The sequence below is a fragment of the Nipponia nippon genome, unplaced genomic scaffold, assembly GCF_047370975.1.
Source record: "Nipponia nippon isolate SJK-2023a ecotype South Korea unplaced genomic scaffold, ASM4737097v1 scaffold_2, whole genome shotgun sequence".
Classification (NCBI taxonomy): Eukaryota; Metazoa; Chordata; class Aves; order Pelecaniformes; family Threskiornithidae; genus Nipponia; species Nipponia nippon.
Genome location: NW_028262336.1, coordinates 114,594,616 through 114,615,876, shown reverse-complemented (window position 1 = coordinate 114,615,876; position 21,261 = coordinate 114,594,616). Strand labels below are relative to the sequence as shown.

Below are 21,261 nucleotides of genomic sequence, written 5' to 3'. Positions count from 1 at the left end.
ATCGGCTTGCTTGCAGATGATGATAGTTTAGCTGCCATACTTGCCCGTTGTGTACTGAGTATCATAAAAATTTGAAAAGGAAAATAGTAAGGAGTAGGGTAGCAAGACCATGCCACATTGCTGGCCATGTATTATACAGGGGTATTTGTTAGTAAGGCCTAGGTTTGAACTAGGCTTCAATTTACATTATTACAAGTATTTTGACAGTGCTCAGAAATAAGATGCAAGTGTCTAAAGGTCTTGCAAGCTAGTTCAGACTAGATTCAGGTGCAAGTAGGTGGAAAGATGATAGTGAAAGTCTGAACCTCCATTAGCAGTCTGAACGTCTGTCAGTCCACAAATATAATTAGTGCTAATTATACCTCATGGAGTATACTTCTTTTATTGTGAAGCACAAAACCACTAAATATGATTAGTGTCCATTAGAATAATTTGAACTACAAAGCGTATGATTTCCAAGGGTACCTTTGCACATAACTCTGAATAGCTCTACTTTCTCCCCCATTGTTATTCCACTACTACAGAGGCTATTGATCACAGGTGAAAAGTCTTGCTATATACCAGCTTCCTCCAACAAAAATCCTTGGACCCCCTTCATTCACGTGAACTGTCTTGAATTTACATGTAATGTATGTGTAATTTATTAATGAAATCCAGGCTCTGCTTCCTTCCTTTTGATCACAATGAGAAAAGCCTCACCATATGGTCTACCTCAGACACAAACTCTGCAAGTCCATGGTGAATTCTCTGGATCTGTAGCACGTACCTATGCAATTCCCTTCTGATTGTGCACAGGGTTACACAACTATGGCTCTCAAATTTGGTCTGTGAATCTCTGTGTTGTTCAACATAAGCTTTTAACATTGCGAACACCGTTGGAATGCTTTGTACGTGTCTCCAAATAGCTTTTGCTAGCAGTGGGGCAAAGGCCTTGGAGTGCTGGAAGGTTAATTTTTATTGCTGTAACTCTATTTTATCTATACAGAGGTTTGGATGTCACAGAATTTTAAATTCTGGAAGAATACAAGACAACACAGGGCTCCCTCACTTTGCATTAATGCCATTTCTGTACCCTTTGAACACAAATTTTAGCCTAAGTAGCTTCTATCTCCTTTTCGTTAAAGACGCTTCTAAGTAGTATAGAAGCCCATTTCAGTCAAAGTAAATACCTAATCATTTGCAATACTTAAACTGTTAACGCCCCCCGTATATCAATCTGAGCTAGTTGGACTTAATAAAAAAAGATACCGATTTAAGTAAGTACTTTACAACTGTAAACTTACAACTTTGCAGCAGACTAAATCAAATGTAGCGTGGGAGCAGAAAACTGACATACAAAGGATATACAAATACAAGGTCCAAGGATATTTAAAAAAATGCCTCTCTCTGCACTTTTCATGCATGCTAACTGCATTCTTGGTTATAATCTAACATTAAAAATGTTCTCCAGTTGAAAAAGGAAAGAAAAAAAAGTAGTTGACCTCATTAGAAACATTGTAGATTCTCTGTATTTTGAAACTCACTGAAAAAAATCAGACCCGAGAAAGATTCAGTTGCTCGGTGCTTTTATTTCACAGAAGAATGAACATCTCGGCAAACATGTAGTATCATACTTTCCACATATCAGCAGAGCCCAGGCAGCAGCAAAATGTTACTGATCTCTATGCTTTATTGGACGTTAGAAGGGAAAATATGTAAATTGAGCATAATGTTCAGCTATAAATATTGTCAAAGATGTCCCTGCTTTCAGTCTGGTTTAATTAAAATAGATCTTGTGCTGCCTCCTGTTGGTCACCTACAAACAGAAACATCTAAAATTAGACTCCACATTACAAACTGCAGACAGCATATTCCATATAGCCTATATGTTACCTGCTACTAATCAGAGGAGGTATACAGCTTTCTTCATGGAGTAATACCAGAAATAAATTGGACCCAGTAAATCTACTCCATTTTGTGAATATAATGAATTTTTAACAGCGGTAAACTGACTTACTACAAATGTATTTAGAATATAGAAAATAAATTCATTAGTACATAATCATCAGGTCTGTGCAAACATAATCAATATAAACACCTGAATAATTGATATTTATTATAACAACTAAACCAGTATGATAACATTACCAAAGTGCCATAATGTTTTGATAGCATTCTTTAAAAATTAAGATTATCCAATATAATCATTACTGGATATTAAAATCCCACATACAATATATATTATCTTCATGTATATTATACTGGTCATGCTTATAATGTGTTCTGCGACATATAATAGAATGCTATTAGAAATGTTTTGGTTACATCATTTAAGTGCAAATAGTAGATTATAACTTTACATGCAATTTGTATGTTTTAAACATCTTACTATATTTCAGTGAGAACATAGGTAATCATTAGTCTAGTCTAGTCTAGACTTTTTAGAGGAAGGTACTTTTTCATAAAGTACTGTGAGCTTTGAAAAATCAGAAAAGATGTAGAAAAACTCACTTTGCACTAATTTTGTGACTTACAGCTGCGTAAAGTAGACTGAAAAATCTGTTTGATCCAGACCTACAGCAGTTAGTCATGCAAGTAATCCATATTCTTCTGAGTCGTGTAGTTGACTTTGCTGAGATTTCTTACATCACTAGCGATTAATTACAGGATTTGGAACATAAGCCCTTAATTCTATCATAAAGCCTTGTTTTTAGCCATGACTTCATAACACAGCTTCTTCTGCACTCAATTCTGCTATCAGATATAACTCTCTGTATGTGGAATTCTGGCAAATGACCTTTTTTTCCTCTGTGAGAGTTGTAATACAGGCTTACCTACATAACTGAAGAAAATTCATACTATTCCACAGTAACTTTCCTGTAAGCAATGGTATAAAGTAACTGACACTACCTTATTGCCTGATCACTGACTAAAAGAGCTCAACTCCATTTGAAATCTATGAATGATTTGTCAGACTGGGAATTGACATTAGTTCCTGTGCAAATGTAGCATACAATATTAAAGAAGCATGTCTATTTTCCAAATTAAGCTTCAGCTTTCACTATATATACTGAGTAATTTACCACACATGTCATTGCTCTATCTGATGTCATATGCCAGAGGCTTATATATATAGCAAGCAGCTGGATGGAAGACTGCCAAAAAAAACTTGCTGTAAGGAAAAACTTAGAGGAAAGAGCATCACCTGAATTACTGACTCACTGGCTGTTTATGTGACCCAGCAATTTGGTCGTGACAGTGGCAATTAAAAAAAAAACCTCATAACTCTCTAGTCCCTTCCAATTTGCATAGCTATTTATGCCCTGTACTATGGGCATAATATGTTCCTTTTCTCATTGCATAAATTGCATACTCATATTACTGGGTTATAAAAACAACACAAAAACACAAGCAGAGGAGAATTCGGCCTTGTATTTCTGATGAAGTGACAAGTTGCAATAATTCATGATTAATGAAGTCTCTATGCTACCACGCGTAGCCTTATTAATGCTAAAACTACTGTTCTCCTATATGTCTATTTATTTTTCTCCTGCTGTTCCAGTAAGCAGGAATAGTATTCTCCATCTCTCCTAAACTATTCAATACATTTGCTTTGCACTAACAAAAAGTAGTTGTGTTCCAATATAAAAATGCTTGCATTTCAGTATGGTGATTGTAAAGGCTACCTAGCTAAGTATATTTATAATATGATTTGGAGACTCACTATGAAAAGAGCAAAATAAATGTGGAAGTTGCCCAAAATACTGTAACAACAAGCTATTTAATTCTACAGAACTGACACGCATCTTAATACAAATAAATTATTGAGTGGGAGGGTTCCCTCTACTAATATATTCTCCAAATGTGAATAATTTTCATTTATATCCTTATGAAAATATTTATGAGGAATGTTATCTAAATTTATAAAGGTATCTGATAACAAATTATAGAGTCAATCACAGAATTGGAACGTTCCATTGTTTGTTGTTTAAGACAGAAGTATCTTGCTGGACAATATTAAGCTTTAAGCATTAATATTGACCTTGAGTTTTGCAAAAAGTACATGCAGTAGTGATGTGATATTGAACTTACTGTGGTCATCTCAAGCCATATGAAAGATGTTTTAGACGCCTCACTAAATTTTGTTTGTTTTTAAACTGCTTGGAAAAGATGTGCTCAGATGTGTAGAACCATTCTGTCTGGCATAAGACAACCTTACTGCTTAAACAATACTTATATGGAACGTAAGGGCTCCCAATATCTTATGCAAATAGCTGGTAAGAAAGAAAATTCTCAGGCTGTGAAAGATTACAAATGAATTTATGAAACCTAGCTAATTTCAGTGTCCTTCTGTCAGACACAGGTCCCACGTTGTATGCCTGACATCAAATTTACTTCACAATGTATGCCTAGTAGACTAATATTAATACTAAAAGTCCATTACAGTTTTAACATTATAATAGATGAATACTGAAAGTTTATCAAGGAATATATTGTGTAGTGTTTACCATGTAATATTTTAACACTTAAAATTAGCATGAAGTACAAGATAAAGTGTTTTAATGCATTTAAACCACTATAGAAGTTAAAAAAGGAATTCTTTCACCTCAGAAATAGTATTTACTTTGACTTTAAATATGGGGATTTATTTTTGTAACTTTCTATTTGATGTATGACAAGATACGAACTTTTCCCATAGTTAACCGAAGCAACAACTACAATTTACTTTACAGCTTGCTGCTGTAAGCAGCCTAGTGGCTGCTTAGTAGGTAGCACTGGAGATTTCAGAGATGGAAGACTTGTTAGAAAACATCCTGAAGTGTTTTTTTCTTTAGTTAACAGCATGACTGAAGCAAAGATACCACATGAATCATCCATCCTGTAGAAGTCTTGCCCACCCTGCAGTATGTTACCAAAGTTTATCTTGCCACAGTTAATGGGATGAAAACAGAAAGTACAGCTACTACTAAGGCACAAGGATGGAGAAAAACTGCTAAAACTGAAGAGCTGAGGTAAGATGATTGAAATTATCAGTCTCTTCAAGTTAGATACCTGGTTTTAATGCTGTGAAGGTCACTTTGGCTCTTGCCCTTGCTAAGGTCATTCTAATAAGATCAAGCTCACAATGAATTCCTCTTACAGGTTTACAAATATAAAAAACCTAAATAAAACAACGCTAATGTAGATTTCTTTTAAACTTCAGTTACATAGGGAAAACAGTATCACAGTCAGTTTTCTCACTCAGCAATGTATCTACTGGGACAACTGTGATTATTACAGAAATAATGGCACATATTACACAATGAATTCCTCATGACTATGCTTTTTTTGAAAGTAGTATCATTTTGCAAATTATTCAGATAATTACAGAGAAGACTTGCATATAAAATTAAGTAATACTTTCTATATAATGACTAGCATGAATGACAATTTAATGGACTCTTCTAAAAGCAATTCTATAGCATACAATTTAAACTGAAGATTTAAACAAAACAGTACATATTTTTCCATCTGTAAATTAATACCTAAAAATCTGTTCTAAAACTTGTGCATTTAAATGGATTCTTTTGACTCAGGAGTTTCAAAATTCTCCAGAGCAAATTGTCAGTACAGATGACCAGGGGTCCCTATATTTATTAAACTGAATGACCTGACAGTAAAACTCAGTTAAGGCTCTTGGCATTGGAGAAACTTCTTCCCACTCAGACCTACTACTATGGTAGACTTGAACTTCATCTGTGATTTCTTCTGGAGCATAATCACCACCTAATATATAAATTTTGTCTTCTGTCCCAACTGCCCCTGCGTTAAAGCCAGCGCATTCAAAAGATCCTTCCCCTTTCCAAACACAGGTTTCTGGGCAAAAACTGTAGACCTTGTAGGTGGAAAGATCACATATGTACAATGTACAGTTCACTGGAACAGCTTTGATTAGAGTTGCATGGAAGAATTGCCCAAATTCTGCTACAAGCTCAGACCACTGATCAGTCATAGCATTATACTTAAAGAAACAGTCAAGAGATGGATTAAAGGCATCAGTAATTTCTACTTCTGAGCCAAGGACATAAATTATATTCTGACATGCACTTGCTTCTGGATAGTAGATACCTCTTGGTAATTGGCTTACAGATTTCCAGTCTTTGGAAAGAGGATTATAGGATTCTACATCCAAAAGACTTCGGGTTTCTTGAGCTCCTCTGGTCTTTCCACCTATTACAAACAGCTGATTTAAGGTTACAACAGATGTGTGCATTGTCCTTGGATTTTTCATAGCTGACACTATGGAGAATTCATTGCTGACTGGACAGTAGCACCAGGTTTGGTCAGTGGCATCATGAAATGGTTCAGCAATGTGAAGCCTGACAGTCCTGTAACAATTCCCTTTGCATCCTCCAGTTATAAATATTTTTTCTCCATAGCTAGATAAACTTGACCCTGGGAGATCAATCATGTGTGTATGTGGTAGTTCTTTCCATTTATCTGTTTTGATGTTGTAGCAGAATGTATGTCTGTTTTCTCCATCTTCATCAGTTTTATGAACAAATATATATTTTTCTGTTGTTGAAGGACGTGCATCTGGAAACAGTCCACTAAAGTTTTGCACACTTTGAACTGCATCATTGATTATTACTGAGCAATTAGCACTCTGAAGTAAGTGTTCTTCAGAATGCAGAAAGTCCTGCAACGTCTTTTCAGGTAACTGGTGTAGTCTCACTTTTTTAATCAAATTAGGCAGATATTTCTGTCGTGTTTCTAAGTTGTGTTTGGTCCACTGAAGGACAGCTTTCAACACCGATTCTTCCTCAGGAACATTTAGTTCATCGGCCTCAAGACATTTTTGTAATATCTCAAAATTCATCTCCAAAAAATCACTTGATCTGAGCAGCAAGGAAAAGTGATGTTGTACAAAATCTAGTGCATGATCAAATAAGCGGACGGAACCATAACTTTCTGATAGAGAAAGCAACTGTAAGCAATTCACAAGATCAATGCTTTTTATTAGAAAGTCACTGCAAGCTTTGGAAAGGAGTGAAACTTGAAGAAATGACGACAGTTGGAAGAGCATTTCCACATTATCATTTGTTATCTCTGTTTTTCCTGTGTAAGCGTAATCAAGAAAAGCTTTCACTGCCTTTGGTGATAGATTACTAATAGTAACATTGCCATCATCTCGTTCTTTCATATTAACTTCAAACATGGCTCTGTGAATAAAATATAGAAGATACACACACAAATTAAAGATCTACCAAACAGCAGAGAACACTGATGTGAGAGGAAGGAGACAATCAGGGATGTATAATAAGGTGGGCAGGCTGTAAAGGTAAAAAATGTGGAGGTTCTCATAAGTAAGAGCAATGCATTTGCTTGATATGGTTGAATTAAAAGGAGAGGTGATAGAAACATATTCAAAGTGATGGGTCATAAAAATGATAGCATCTGTGTTTTGTATGGATTTTCACAGAGAGCGATGAAGTCTGCAGCTCTCAATGTAAGAGAAAATGTGAAATTGTTCGGGGCAGCATCAATTTCAGCAGCTAGAGAAAGAAAGGCCGATTTAAAAAATATATAGTAAAAAGCCCCATGATTTAGGTCATGCACTGTGGATGAATACAGAAAATTAAGCGAAAAAAGGCCTTCCAAATTGCAGGCTGAGCAAATGGCAGGATGGATGATGGGTGTGTTCTTCAGTAATACAAGTAGGTGAGGGGTGAAAGAGGAGAAAAAACATGAGGAAACTTAATTCTTGCTTTAGAGTTGGCAGATAGATGTATGGGTACAGGCAGATGTCAGAAAAAAATGCAGTTTTGACATAGGATTGCAGGACACAATGAAATTTGTGCAGAAAGTAGATTGTGACTGAATACAAAGACAATGGTTGAAATCGTGGAACAAACTATTCATCGGTGGATTTGTGCAAATTTTATTACAATTTTGACTACTTTATTACTAAATATGTAATAACATTTAACTATTTCACACAATCTAACATGGCAAGACAAAATAATTAAAGTTTTTCAAGCCGGTTAGTGCTGGCAACAGAATAGTTCTGCAACATCACTTGCCCTACCCTCCCAGAGCCTAAGCATCAGGCTGTGATAGCAAGAGCTTCAAAATTTGACAAAAGATGATAGTGGAGAAAGATTTAGATAAATCATCAGATACTAAGTATATAATTTGGATTATTAATATATCATAGATAGTCCCTATTAAAAAAAAAAAAGAGTATTGTATCACAGTGATTTTTAAAATCCCATACTTTTATGAAGCCAAAAGGAAAAAAAAAAATCACTGTGTAGAGCATACTCTTTAGGAAGTGAACATCAGGTAAAGCAGGAACTTTTCTGACCTCCTCAACAAGAACATAAAATTACAATAAGACACTTGTATCCCAAAGACCTTTTTGCATACTAAATGACGATCCTTAGAATTCTTTCCTCATTAACCCAAGAGCTATGATAGAAATCTCTAAATTACAGAGTAAAATAGCAACTGAACAATACTAGTAGAAGGAGAGCAATCTAGGCAAGGGCTTTGATTCTGAAAGCTTAACAAGTAGGGAGCAAAATGTTGGTGAATCTTGGGTTTACACAATGAAGCCAAAACTAAGATAGGTCCAAAAGCCAAGGAAGACAAACGGTGATTCATTTTAAAATTTATCTAGTGGACCTAGGTACTTTTTATTCCCTGAAGGTAATAAATGGGCTGTGCATTCCAGGACAACTTATGAATTTGACGGCTGATGTTGTCAACTGTTACACCCAGGGAGAGGTGTCTCCTTGCAAATTTTAACCAGGAGAGGCTGTAGGTAGCGAACAGGCCACATACGTTACCACGTGCTTAACTTCAGTTCTAAAAATTACCACTGGAAGCTATTTCATCCCAATGTTCCTTTCTGCCAGAGAATCTCTGTGCTGTTAAGCAGTAAACACTTGAAATGCAAGTAGTTCTGTGTGTCAGAGAAAAAAACAAATCTGCTGCTACAGTGGAGAAATAGCTTATTTCACCTGCATTTCTTCTTTTTTTCAGTAGTCCTAAGTGCGTCCAGCCTATGTCCTCTGTCATATACAGCAGACTCCCCCAGACCATAGGATGCTCTGGGCCATTTGAAAATAACACTTGTCACCTATGTATGGGCAACTGAATCAAGCTCATTAACTCATTTCCAGGAGCCCATTTGTTCATTGTTAGAGTGTCTTAGCTTTGTGTTTTAGTAAAGAGTGTATTTGGAAACAGACTTTCAGTGTGGAATTGCAAGTTTGAGCCTTCCTAACAAAAAAAGTTAGCAAGGTTATTCATAAATTAATATCCTGTATGTGAATCTCTCTGTCCCTTATGAATGCATAGCTTTAAGCACCAGAAGGAAGATCACAGATGTTTCATGCTGAAAGGCTGAAAACTGTAGTTTAGAAAAAACATACCTGTTTAAAGACTTCTGAAGACAAACTCTACTATACCGATCACTCATCTTAGAGAAACAAAATCCAGCCCCATTCCAAAACCATGTACAATTTATCCACAATTGCTCAATGCAAGTTGTGTTTGTAATCAACCTGCTATGTTTCACAATATAAATGTGTCGAAGTACATAGACTGTCCCATACAAAGTCAAACAATACCCTTGCAGACTTACTTTCAAGTACAGATACAGGCAACAGATACGTCTTAAAGATACAAAACTTGTGTCAGTTCTACCTAACAGCAGAACCATGAACTTACGGTTTGACATTTGTATTTCAGAGTATAGACTGCTGTCTGAATCTCAAATTCATAGAGTTCTCATGTCACTTTGGAAATACAAACAGATGTATTTGGGGTATGGTTAGGCATCTAACACTATAGTTTTTTGGGTTTTGCTATCCTTAATATGATGTTTGAACACTTTGCTCAAAACTCTGCAGAGGTAAGTTGTGATGACTTATTTTTTAACTTTTTCCAATTATATTCCTTCCCTCCCTCCCAGAGAACTTAAAATCCATATCCTGCAAACTCATGCCGAAATTAGGTTTACCTGAAAAAATCACTGCACGCTGCCAGTACACAACGATGACAAGGAATTATTTCATCTTTCACAAGAATTTTAAAGTCAAAAAATATATTTTGTTCTCTGAACTTTTGTAGTACTTTTAGAATTTGTTGTCCATGACCTTCAGCCACTAAGGAATTGATTTTACTTTCAGGAACAGAAATTCCATTGCAAATAGGTCTGCTAATGTAATCCCGTTGATTGGCCATGGTTTCTTCAATCTATTCCTGAAACTGAAATGGAAAAATAAGTAATTGATTCTACAGTCTTACTATTAAAAAAAAAAATAAAAATCCATGTACCATAAAGCAAACAAATTCCCAGCATTGAATTTGGTTTGTAAGTCCTATGCACAGTTCTAAATTTGTGTTATAAGTGACTTTTACACTGAATTTAATTTGATAATAATACTTGTACTTTGCAAAATATATACACACAGTATACTTTGAAGAGTAAAATATCTGACGTATCAAAGAACAACTCTGCAAAGAGTACCCACCTGTAGGAATTTTTTCAATAAAGTCCACAGGAAGCACACCAAGGAGTGTGTTAAAATTTTTAATGGTCATTTAAGAAAAAGACTAGTCCTAGGCTTATCATCAAAAACCCCCAAACTCTTACAATTTGATGTAAAATGAAGATGGAAAAAGAAAACTTTGTTACATATTTTTAGATTCCAAAAGGCTCACCTGTATACTACAAACCCCCAAACTCAAAGCAGCCAATGGTCTTTCTACAGCTTACAGTGGAAGAGAGATACAGGCTACTAGACTACTTTCCAAGTGGATTCCCATTAGGCATTCCAGACTAAAATAACAGAATACAAACAAACACCGACAGCCTGGCCTAATCACAGGATTGCTAGGGCTTACCAAATGGGGTCATTTAGAGATGGTTTGGTGACAGTGCAACTTTGAGTGTTTAGTCAATTGATACTGATTTTATCTTGTACCTCTAGTCTTGCTATGAAGCTGTATGTTTGCTTACAGCTTATGCTGCACACTGTGAGCTTCATTTCCATTAACTGGCTTCAGAACCAACTTAAATTTAAGACAGTGCAATCTCCCTTTCAGCAGCCAAGTTTTTCTGGTGAAAATCCCTATACTGAAGTACATTGTTTGTATGGTAAGTTGGGCTCCACTATTTTTTACGTTAAAAATATTTTTCTCCACTTTGACAACATAAAGAAACTTTAAACATGAGTATATTTTATTTACACCTATTTAAAGTGCTATTTATACTGCTACAGATGCATAAACTGCCCTTACTGCAAATTTGAGTCAAGCTTGCCTATTCTAAAGCTTAAGGAAACATTCCAAGGTTTTTCTATTGCAGGATTCTGCTTCCACAATTCCAATTACAATTAGCAACAGATAATGGCCCACCTGAATTGACAAAGAAGGGGATAAAAAATTCCAAGCCAAACCCGGAAACCAGAAAAATATTGGTTTTGGTTTTTAATTTCATGAAAAGGCTTATCTGATAACGTGATACATTCAGAGCAAACTAAGCCATCAGGCAGTCTTCTTCATGGGAGGTACTTTCATAGCAGACTGATCTATACTTTATCTAGTCAGGTAGCTCCAACCACAAATAGACCTCCATGTCTCCTGGAATAGAAGAGATCCATTGATCTTGCTGCCAGCACTGGCACCCTTGGAGCAGGCATCTTCTCCTTCCCATGGCCAGACAATCTCACGTATTCACTCTTTCCATTCTAAGCCTGAGGAACTAGGAAAATACAGAAGAATAAGACCACCATTTATTCTGATTATGTATGGCCTCATAAACCCAACTTCCATAAATCATAAAGCTTTTTTGTATGCCAGAATTTTCTAGAATATCCTTTTCTTATGAACTTAAAAGCCTGTTCCTCAAAAGATTGAATCTTCAAAAGCAGAGTTGCTTCAGTAAAATTAGTTTCCCACATTTGAATGAAACTTGAAAAAAAGGTAAGTGAATTTCAAGGTTTATTTGGAATCATGTAAAGTAACACTTCCTCTAAAGGAAATGTAAACCTTTTCACAAAATTCTGGAATTGATAATAGATAGCAGATGTGTTTCTCCTTTTACATGCAATTTCTATAGCAAGCTCCAATGTATTACTTGCTTTCTGTAGGTGAAATCACCAATTTCAGTAATACTCATCTTTGTGTAATGAACACAGAAACATCTCATGTCATCAAGTCCATCCCTGCTATTTTAGGCAAAGACATCATATAATCACTTTCCTAAAAGCAATATATGTTTCAGAAATTTTTCTTTTACCGCCACTGTTTCCACAGGAGGACTATCCCAGTACATTGGTGCCAAGACTGCAAACCTTCTTTTAATTACACAATTGATTTATTAATGCTTACATATATTTGTTCTTCTGTCAAAATTGTCATTTGACTTGATTTTCCTTTGTATATTTATTCATTCACAATTATCAAGAGTGTTGGTATCCTCTCTCAACTTTTATTAGAATGAACAATTGTCAAACTTGCCAAGCTCCATTTGTAAGACTGAATTTTTGTCTTCCTTACTATTTCTTGCAGTTTTCTCATCATCCACTCCAGTTTGATGTCACGTTTCTTTCATTTATATCAGATTTGTTGTACAGCATTATGGCTAAGATCTCATCAGTGTCTCACTACTCCAATTTGCAGGTCATCCAGTGCATCCTAATCCTAATCTGTAATAGCAGTGTCTCCTTATTTTTTATTAAAAGCAATTTTCAGCATTGTACCTCTAATGTTTTTGTCCATCATTAAGGAAGATACTAATGAATACTGTGCTATGGCTTTGCCTAATTCACCCTCCCCTCCGCTCCATTAAAAAAATATTTAAAAATTCAATTCTCATCTCCCTTGTAGCCAATTCCTGCTTTATTTGATAATTTTGGTACTAATCTACCACTTCACTGGATCTGTTGATGATTTTAGAGCCCTCCAAAATATCTTAAAAATTGTGCTGGTTTTGGCTGGGATAGAGTTAATTTTCTTCATAGTAGCTAGTATGGGGCTATGTTTTGGATTTGTGCTGGAAACTGTTGATAAGAGGGAAGTTTTAGTTATTGCTGAGCAGTGCTTACACAGAGTCCAGGCCTTTTCTGCTTCTCACCCCACCCCACCAGCGAGTAGGCTGGGGGTTCACAAGAAGGTGGGAGGGGACACAGCTGGAACAGCTGACCCCAACTGACCAAAGGGATACTCCATACCATATGATGTCATGCTCAGTATATAAAGCCGAGGGAAGAAGAAGGAAGGGGGTATGTTCAGAGTGATGGCGTTTGTCTTCCCAAGTAACCATTATGCGTGATGGAGCCCTGCTTTTCTGGAGATGGCTGAACACCTGCCTTCCGATGGGAAGTAGAGAATGAATTCCTTGTCTTGTTTTGCTTGCATGCTCAGCTTTTGCTTTACTTATTCAACTGTCTTTATCTCAACCCACAGGTTTCCTCATTTTTACTCTTCTGATTCTCTTCCCCATCCCACCAGGGGGGAGCGAGTGAGCGGCTGGGTGGTGCTTAGTTGCTAGCTCAGGTTAAACCACGACACAATTCGGCTAAAACTTGGTATGTAAAACAAGGCCAACTAGCATTTATAATTATTTCATGCATTCTTCTACAAAGCCATGTGAATTAATCAATAGTTATATTGATAAATATTTGATCAAGTTACTGACAAAAGGTTAGAAAACGTAGGGGATGCAGACATATGTTGCGTAGGTCTGGAGCTCAGGAAGGCTGGGCAACGAGCCTCCTTGTATTTGCTCCATTTACTCCCACAGGATTCCAGTTACAAAGTCTGTCTCTGTGTGGATTACCAAGAACCAAACTCCAGCAGAGGTTCATTAGAGTTGGGATCTCCTACTTTTGTTTCTTAACATACGGCTGTGCGCCATACAGCTTCTTATCATGGCAGGCAAAGGCTATATACTCAAGCCCTCTTCCATCATCTGACCCACCAGGTACTTGTCAACACAACCAGCCTTCCAGCATCTCCTGTAACGTGATGCATTGAACCCGGAGTACTGGCCTATGTGACAGGGTATTGCCCGCAGTCTGATTAAATGTGTTCTCTGATGTGACCAAATTCAAACTACCCTACCACTTGACAAAACTTCTCTGCTTGCATTCTGTATGTTTACACATCTCATACTGACAGATGCCTGGTTAGCTATTAGCCTGGTTTTCTAAAAAAAAAGAACAAATCTCGAAAACCAAACCACCTTAAAGTTAATACATTTGCCCTGTTTATCTGCTTGAAAATCACATCAAACAAGTGGCCCATTGGCCATTACAATGAAATTCAATATAGACTTCAAAGTTATTAAGGTCAACCCCACATAATACGTGCTTGGGGAGATATACGTACCTGTCAAAGCTATCTGTACAGATCTCCAGTTGAGGGGCAAGGCATTCTGCACACCTGATAGTTAAGCGGCAAGAAATGGCCAGCCTGTGTACGGCCACAAAGCAGCTAGCAATTGAACAGGAGGTTGGGGATGGTAAGGTAATTTTGGTCATTATGGCAGATGAACTAAGGGACCACCTGGGAGCTCTGAGGGTAAGAGCATTCCTATGGTCTGTCACAAAGTCCACGAATAAGGACCCACACCTCATTAGTTCTGCTGTTCACAAGACCCCTGTGTTTTTAACGCTGTCTTTTTCCCAAGACAATAAGGGATGGAGCAGCCTAGAACATGAGCTCATTGACCCAGATGCCAGATAACCGCACTGAGGAGTCTGATAAGCCCATAGTCAAAATATGAGAGATGCACACATTCCTATTAGTAGTATGTAATCTGTTGGTAAAAAGCTACAAGAAAATGTTCAACTGACCTTAATACTTGTATACCAAGCAAACAGCTGCCAAAACCACTGAATTTCTAGAGGAATTTTTTTATTTCACCAATGCTAATGTTTCCTTTCCAAAGACTGATAGAAGACATAACATAGTTACAAAGATTTTCTTTTAGTTGGTGCCATCAACAACCCTTCTTAGATGTACTTATAATTCTGCATGTGGAAGAAGTTAAAATGTCTAATTTATTTGCTTATACTTATCTTTTAGAAAGTCCAGCTGCCTGTTTGAGTATCAATTTCATAACCTGGATACTTGTTGAATCCTAGATATTACATTAAGAGACTGTAAACACAGCACACTGTTAAACTTATATAGGAGTCCAAAAACATCCAGGACAGCCATTTTCAGAATATCTCAATAGACATACACTAAAATCATAACCACTGCAATATGCGTCCTAGAAATGGTGTTCACATCCATTCCACCAGATTTGAAACAGCAAAGCAAACAGACCTGCAGAGTCAGCTTTGATCGGAGATGAACTTTTGTTTGTACAGGGTCTACTGTAATTCTCACCAGAGCATCGATCGGAACATACTCATATAAAGTATATAGATTTATAAACACTCTTGCTGAAAGTCAAAATAGCCTTAGATGCTGCGACTGGCAGATAAAATAGTTACAGAAGTTTAAATATGCTAATGAAGTTCAGAACGGTATAAGATGTGCAATTAATTCTAAGTGAATAATGGAGGAAAATTTATTAAACAAGGGAGGGCAAGGGCCTATGTAATAAGAATGGAGCACGAACACTCAGATGAGGACACAGAATACAGAATGACACTGCAGAAGACTTACACCAAACTGTTTTGATCACTTTATAATAGTAAGATAAAAATATATATACCAATATATGTGACTTTATAATAGCCTAGGGGATGTTGTTTTGTGAAAGTATTTAGCATACATAAGTCTTTAATAGTCAAGCTGGTCATCCTCGGGTTTTTGAGGCCCCTGAGCTGGGAGATGGAGATACGATGCAGAGCAAAGTCCCAGTTGTTGAAGAGGTGGCAGTCACTGACCTGCTCCTCCACCTGGATACACACAAGTCCATGGGGCCAGATGGGATCCACCCGAGGATACTGAGGGAGCTGGCAGAGGAGCTGCCCAAGCCACTTTCCGTTATTTATCAGCAGTCCTGGTCAACCAGGGAGGTCCCAGATGACTGGAAGTTAGCAAACGTGACACCCCTCTACAAGAAAGGTCAGAAGGAGGATCTGGGGAACTACAGGCCTGTCAGCCTGACCTCGGTGCCAGGAAAGGTCATGGAGCAGATCATCTTGAGTGCCATTATGCAGCAAGTGCGGGACAACCGAGGGATCAGGCCCAGCCAGCATGGGTTTATGAAAGGGAGATCCTGTTTCACTAACCTGGTCTCCTATGACAAGGTGACCCGCTTAGTGGATGAGGGGAAGGCTGTGGATGTCTACTTGGACTTTAGTAAGGCCTTTGACACAGTCTCCTACAGCATTCTCCTGGAGAAGCTGGCTGCACACGGCTTGGATGGGTGCACTCTGTGCTGGGTTAAAAACTGGCTGGACGGCCGAGCCCAGAGTGGTGCTGAATGGAGTCAAATCCAGTTGGCGGCCGGTCACGAGTGGTGTTCCCCAGGGCTCAGTACTGGGGCTGGTTCTGTTCAATATCTTCACTGATGATCTGGATGAGGGGATTGAGTTCACCCTCAGGAAGTTTGCAGATGACACCAAGTTGGGTGGAAGTGTTGATCTGCTGGAGGGTGGGAAGGCCCTACAGAGGGACCTGGACAGGCTGGACCGATGGGCCAGGGCCAACTGCATGAGATTCAACAAGGCTCAGTGCCGGGTCCTGCACTTCAGTCACAACAACCCCATGCAACGCTACACGCTGGGGGAGGAGTGGCTGGAGAGCTGCCCAGCAGAAAAGGACCTGGGGGTGTTGGTTGACAGCTGGCTGAACATGAGCCAGCAGTGTGCTCAGGTGGCCAAGAGGGCCAATGGCATCCTGGCTTGTATCAGGAACAGCGTGGCCAGCAGGACGAGGGAGGTGATAGTGCCCCTGTACTCGGCACTGGTGAGGCCGCACCTCGAGTACTGTGTTCAGTGTTGGGCCCCTCACTCCAAGAAGGACATTGAGGTGCTGGAGCGTGTCCAAAGAAGGGCAACGAAGCTGGTGAAGGGTCTGGAGCACAAGTCTTATGAGGAGCAGCTGAGGGAGCTGGGGTTGTTTAGTCTGGAGAAGAGGAGGCTGAGGGGAGACCTTATTGCTCTCTACAACTACCTGAAAGGAGGTTGTAGCGAGGTGGGCGTTCGTCTCTTCTCCCTAGTAACGAGTGATGGGATGAGAGGAAACGGCCTCAAGCTGCGCCAGGGGAGTTTTAGGTTGGATATTAGGAAAAACTTCTTCACCGAAATGGTGGTCAAGCATTGGAACAGGCTGCCCAGGGAAGTGGTTGAGTCTCCATCCCTGGAGGTATTTAAAGAATGGATAGATGTGGTGCTTGAAGACATGGTATAGATGGACTTGGCAGTGCTAGGTTAACGGTTGGACTTGATGATCTTAAGGGTCCTTTCCAACCTTGACGATTCTATGATTCTATGAAAAGGGCCATGCCTGCCTGACAATAAACATGACCAAACCTTTGTAATTGGGACTGAAGCCTGAGGCTGTTCCCAGCACAAGGGACACCAGTCTGATGTGTGGCATGAACACAGTCAGACAGTACAAGTAACATTCTCTGTGTAGATGTTCTCTCCTCTACCAATGCAGCTGGCAAAACCAGTCTAAACTCAACCTTTATTGGGTACTTTACAAACAATTGTAAAACAATCTATCTGCTTTACCTGAAAGCACCATATAGCTGTGCTACAGCACTCTCACTACAGCACTCTCTCACCAATAATAAAAAGTTCTTAGCAGATATCTTATGAGAAATAAATTGTTCTTCAAGAGAATGTTACCTTTCTCACTTAACCTTCTCCCACCTTGGATAGTATGTCTTACTAGATAGCAGGATTTTAAAAAAGAGAAATCTTAAATGCTGGTATTTTACAGCATATTTTGTGTACCGAGGAAAAAAGAATTAAGACCAACGAAGATAAAGAAATTGTATACTTTTCTCTACAGAAGTTTTAGATTTTTTTTTTCATACAGAATTTAACTATGCAGTTAACGTAAGTTTTGAAAAGGTCAAGGTCAGCATTTTAAAATCTAATATTAAAAATAAGTATTATATTATTAAGTCTACTATATACCCATCAAGACGATTTGCTATTTTCACTCCCTATCTATTCAAAGGGGGAGAAATTAGTAATTTGTTAACAATTTTAAGGACACCACTCCCTGCTATACATCTAATTTAACAGCACCTAATGTAATATTCAGCAAGATGAATATGAATGGAACAGGTATCTATAGGATTTGGTGACACTTCTAATTGCTGACTAAAAAGACAAGAGTGGATTGAAATGTAATTAAATTATAAATACCAAGTACGAAGTTCTGTACTTTTAGATTGTATTATTGTTTTGACTGCCATTGACTGTCTAAGATTGAAAACAGACAGTAACAGAATTCCAGGTTCCTGTCTGGAAATTTCAATGCAACTCACAGCTTTTTCATAAATAACTGAACTTCAGAGAAAATTAATATTCAGTCAATCATTTTTAGATAATCTAAAAAGATGCATGTGACATTCTGAGACATTTAATCCACAAAAGTGGCATTTATCAATAATACATGTTGAGACAGTATTCTAAGAAGGAAGGATGACACAGAGACTTTAAAGCTTTGGGCTCTTTAGAAGTGATTGGAAAAAAACAGCATGAAAAAAAAACAACCCAGCATGGTACCAGTAGGAAGCAGTGAAATTGCACTGATTCCTGGAGGCATTCCAAAAGTGGAAGATTCCCTCTCTGCAAGCAGTGGTCTTTAATTGCGTATCCTCTCACAAACACATGAATCCATTAAGATAAAGAAAATAATCAGTTAGAAGAACTCAAACTGAGTGGATTTTATCCTAAAGCTAAATTTCTCAAATTCATCAAGTTCCTTTGGAAATTATTTTCTCAGATAAAAAAGTTCAAGAACTGTAATTTTCATTTTCAGAAAAAAAAAAAAAGGAATTAAAATGCCATGCTTTACTTCTTATTCTGGCAAAAATAGTAACTGCGAATTCTGGAAGATGAAATTACTGCTTTTACTGGGCTCTGTAGTCTGTCATTTCTGTATGTCATTAAAATATGTGGTTTTTTCAAAACATACATGCAATATTGAGCATACTTATAGGATAATTTAGCATAGCTTATTATCATAGCATGTTTTACTTATAATAAAAATGTGGGTTTATATTGAATATATTTATAATTATATTCTATATTACGCAGTGCATCTTGAACCTCAGTTTGCACTTACACTTGATGCTTATTTAAAAAAAAATCAATAAATCTGCTAGTGAAAAAAACTGCTACATGTTTACATCTCTCTAAGTAGAAAGCATGGACAAGTCAAACCTATTAATCAAACCTGAGGGGGGTTTTGGAACTAGGTAAGATCCACATTCCATTAGTATTATCACATATCAGTAATTAAATATAGATATGGCCACAATTTCCTCTTCAAAGTGTGCAGAATACAATACTTGAAACGTAAGTCTCAGCTACAATTTGATGTTGGTGAATAGCATTTTCCTTTTTTTTTTTTTTTGACTCTGCTAAGTCCTCCTCTGCTGTCAGTTAACTTTGTATGTGTCTTTGGTCAATACATAAGGGAGTATGTATGACATCCCTTGCTTCACTAAGTCATGAAGAAAAATGGGAATCATATTTAAAAATAAGTGAATTACACTAGTGATTCCTTGCTGAAACACTTTTTTCCCCAAATGTTACTTCTGTGTTTAAAATACTTCGCAAAGACCAACCTATACTCAGTTATAACTGAAACTTCTTTTAGGCAGAAAGACAGCAGTTCTTCTGGCCTGTGTAGAAACTGCACTTTTTCATGTTAGCAGGGAGCTGGGAATGCTAAACAACAACAACAAAAAAAAGAAAGATTCTAAAAAATACCTGAAAAAATGTAATTTTCAATATTTTTGCATCATTTGCACCTGGTCAATATAGAACGGTTAAAGCATAAATATCTCTAAAGGCAAGAAACAGGAAGAAGGGTCATACGTTTTCAAATAGACCCTAAATTTTTAGCCATGGCCCAACTTCAAAACCAAAGGGTAAACAAAATGATTACCTTTTGATGATTTTCAGATGGCCTGTAATTAAGGGCACACGGGAATCCAGTTCTGACAACCATTACAGTTCTTAGCAGAACAAAGAGCACAGGACATAAAAGGCTTTTGTTTGGACATAGTCTTTAGGGGCCAGAATCGAGCTCGGGTGATGCAGTACTTTGCATCTGGTGTGTAAACAATTGTCTCCTCTTTCCCAGCCAAGACGGGGCAGTGAGGCCAGGGCAGGCAGAGGCCACCCCCGCCGCCACAGCTCCCGGGATGTGTCAGCTCTACCAGGGGCCGGGACGGTTCTTCAGGAGCATGGATGTGCTAATGGCAACGACGGGGCCGCAGACGCCGGGGGAATCACCTGCCGTTAGGGTATAACGGCGCCACGAAGAGCTCCCAACGGGCACCGTCCCCAACGGGATAAACGCGGCCCTGTCTCGCATAAAGCGCGGGCAGCCAGAAGTGGCCGGGAAACGACGTTTTTTTTGCCAGGACCGGGGTTATCAGCCGCCCCCAGCCGCACCACCGCGCCAGCCCCTGCGGGTGCCGCTCCCCGCCCGCCCCTGCAGCCCGTCAGCGCCAGCCTCAGAGACGGCTACCGCCTCCGGCCCTCGTCCCGCCCGCCGGAGGGAGGGCAGCGGCGTCAGCGCCGCTACTGAGCATGCCCAGGCCGCATGCGCACTGCGGCGGCCCCGTTCATTCTAAGGACTAATTCTGACAGGACAGGCAGGATGGTGCAAAGGGCTTCCCCTCCTCTCACAGCGCGACCGCGGGGCCCGGCTACGGGATGCGGCGGCCGCCAGCGCTGCCGCCTCTCCGCAACCGGCGAAGAGCGAGTCCCCCCTTAGCGCTCCCTCCGAACGGCGCGCACCCACCTGCAGCCAACACCAGCAGATCGCCGACCAGTCTGGCCCACCCTCCGCAGCAGCAACGCCAGCAGATTGGCTCCTTCCGGTGTCATTCTCCCTCTTCTTGCACTCGGAATGGTTCCCCTGGCCGTCAATCCGGATGAAAGCCCGCCCATCCTCCCGAGCGGGTTCCTCTCTGGGCTCGCTGACGACACCACGGGTGTAGCTCAGCTGCAGGCGCCGCCTTTCCCCTGATAAGTCGATAACTGGCGCATTCCCCTGTCACTCACAGGGCACTCTGACACGGGATTGGCCACCCTGCCCCCAGAGGGGGTCCCTCCCTCCCTCCCT

The 21,261-nt window shown here is 39.0% G+C and overlaps 1 protein-coding gene across 5 annotated transcripts; it reads right to left on the bottom strand.

The window, feature by feature from the left end:
- Nucleotides 1-5,546: 5,546 nt before the first annotated feature.
- Nucleotides 5,547-21,231, bottom strand: KBTBD3 (kelch repeat and BTB domain containing 3). 5 transcript variants are annotated; one of them, XM_087756522.1, is made up of 4 exons: nucleotides 20,938-21,044; nucleotides 11,389-11,734; nucleotides 9,989-10,236; nucleotides 5,547-7,181 (listed from the first exon to the last, which is right to left on the bottom strand). In XM_087756522.1, exons 3-4 carry the CDS (start codon nucleotides 10,210-10,212, stop codon nucleotides 5,561-5,563), a joined length of 1,845 nt encoding a protein of 614 aa, XP_087612648.1. In that variant the 5' UTR covers nucleotides 10,213-10,236; nucleotides 11,389-11,734; nucleotides 20,938-21,044; the 3' UTR covers nucleotides 5,547-5,560. The 5 variants fall into 5 exon arrangements, with proteins under 5 accessions (XP_087612648.1, XP_087612650.1, XP_009475116.1 ...); XM_087756524.1 differs by lacking the exon at nucleotides 20,938-21,044 and adding an exon at nucleotides 20,074-20,696; XM_009476841.2 differs by lacking the exon at nucleotides 11,389-11,734 and having other exon boundaries at nucleotides 20,938-21,077.
- Between the last annotated feature and the right edge of the window lie 30 nt (nucleotides 21,232-21,261).

Coding starts and splice junctions, on each gene's coding strand:
- KBTBD3 (XM_009476841.2), bottom strand. CDS start 10,212: ATGGCCAATCAACGGGATTACATTAGCAGACCTATTTGCAATGGAATT. Junction 7,182..9,988: donor GCGTGCAGTGATTTTTTCAG/GTAAACCTAATT, acceptor TTTTATTCACAG/AGCCATGTTTGAAGTTAATA.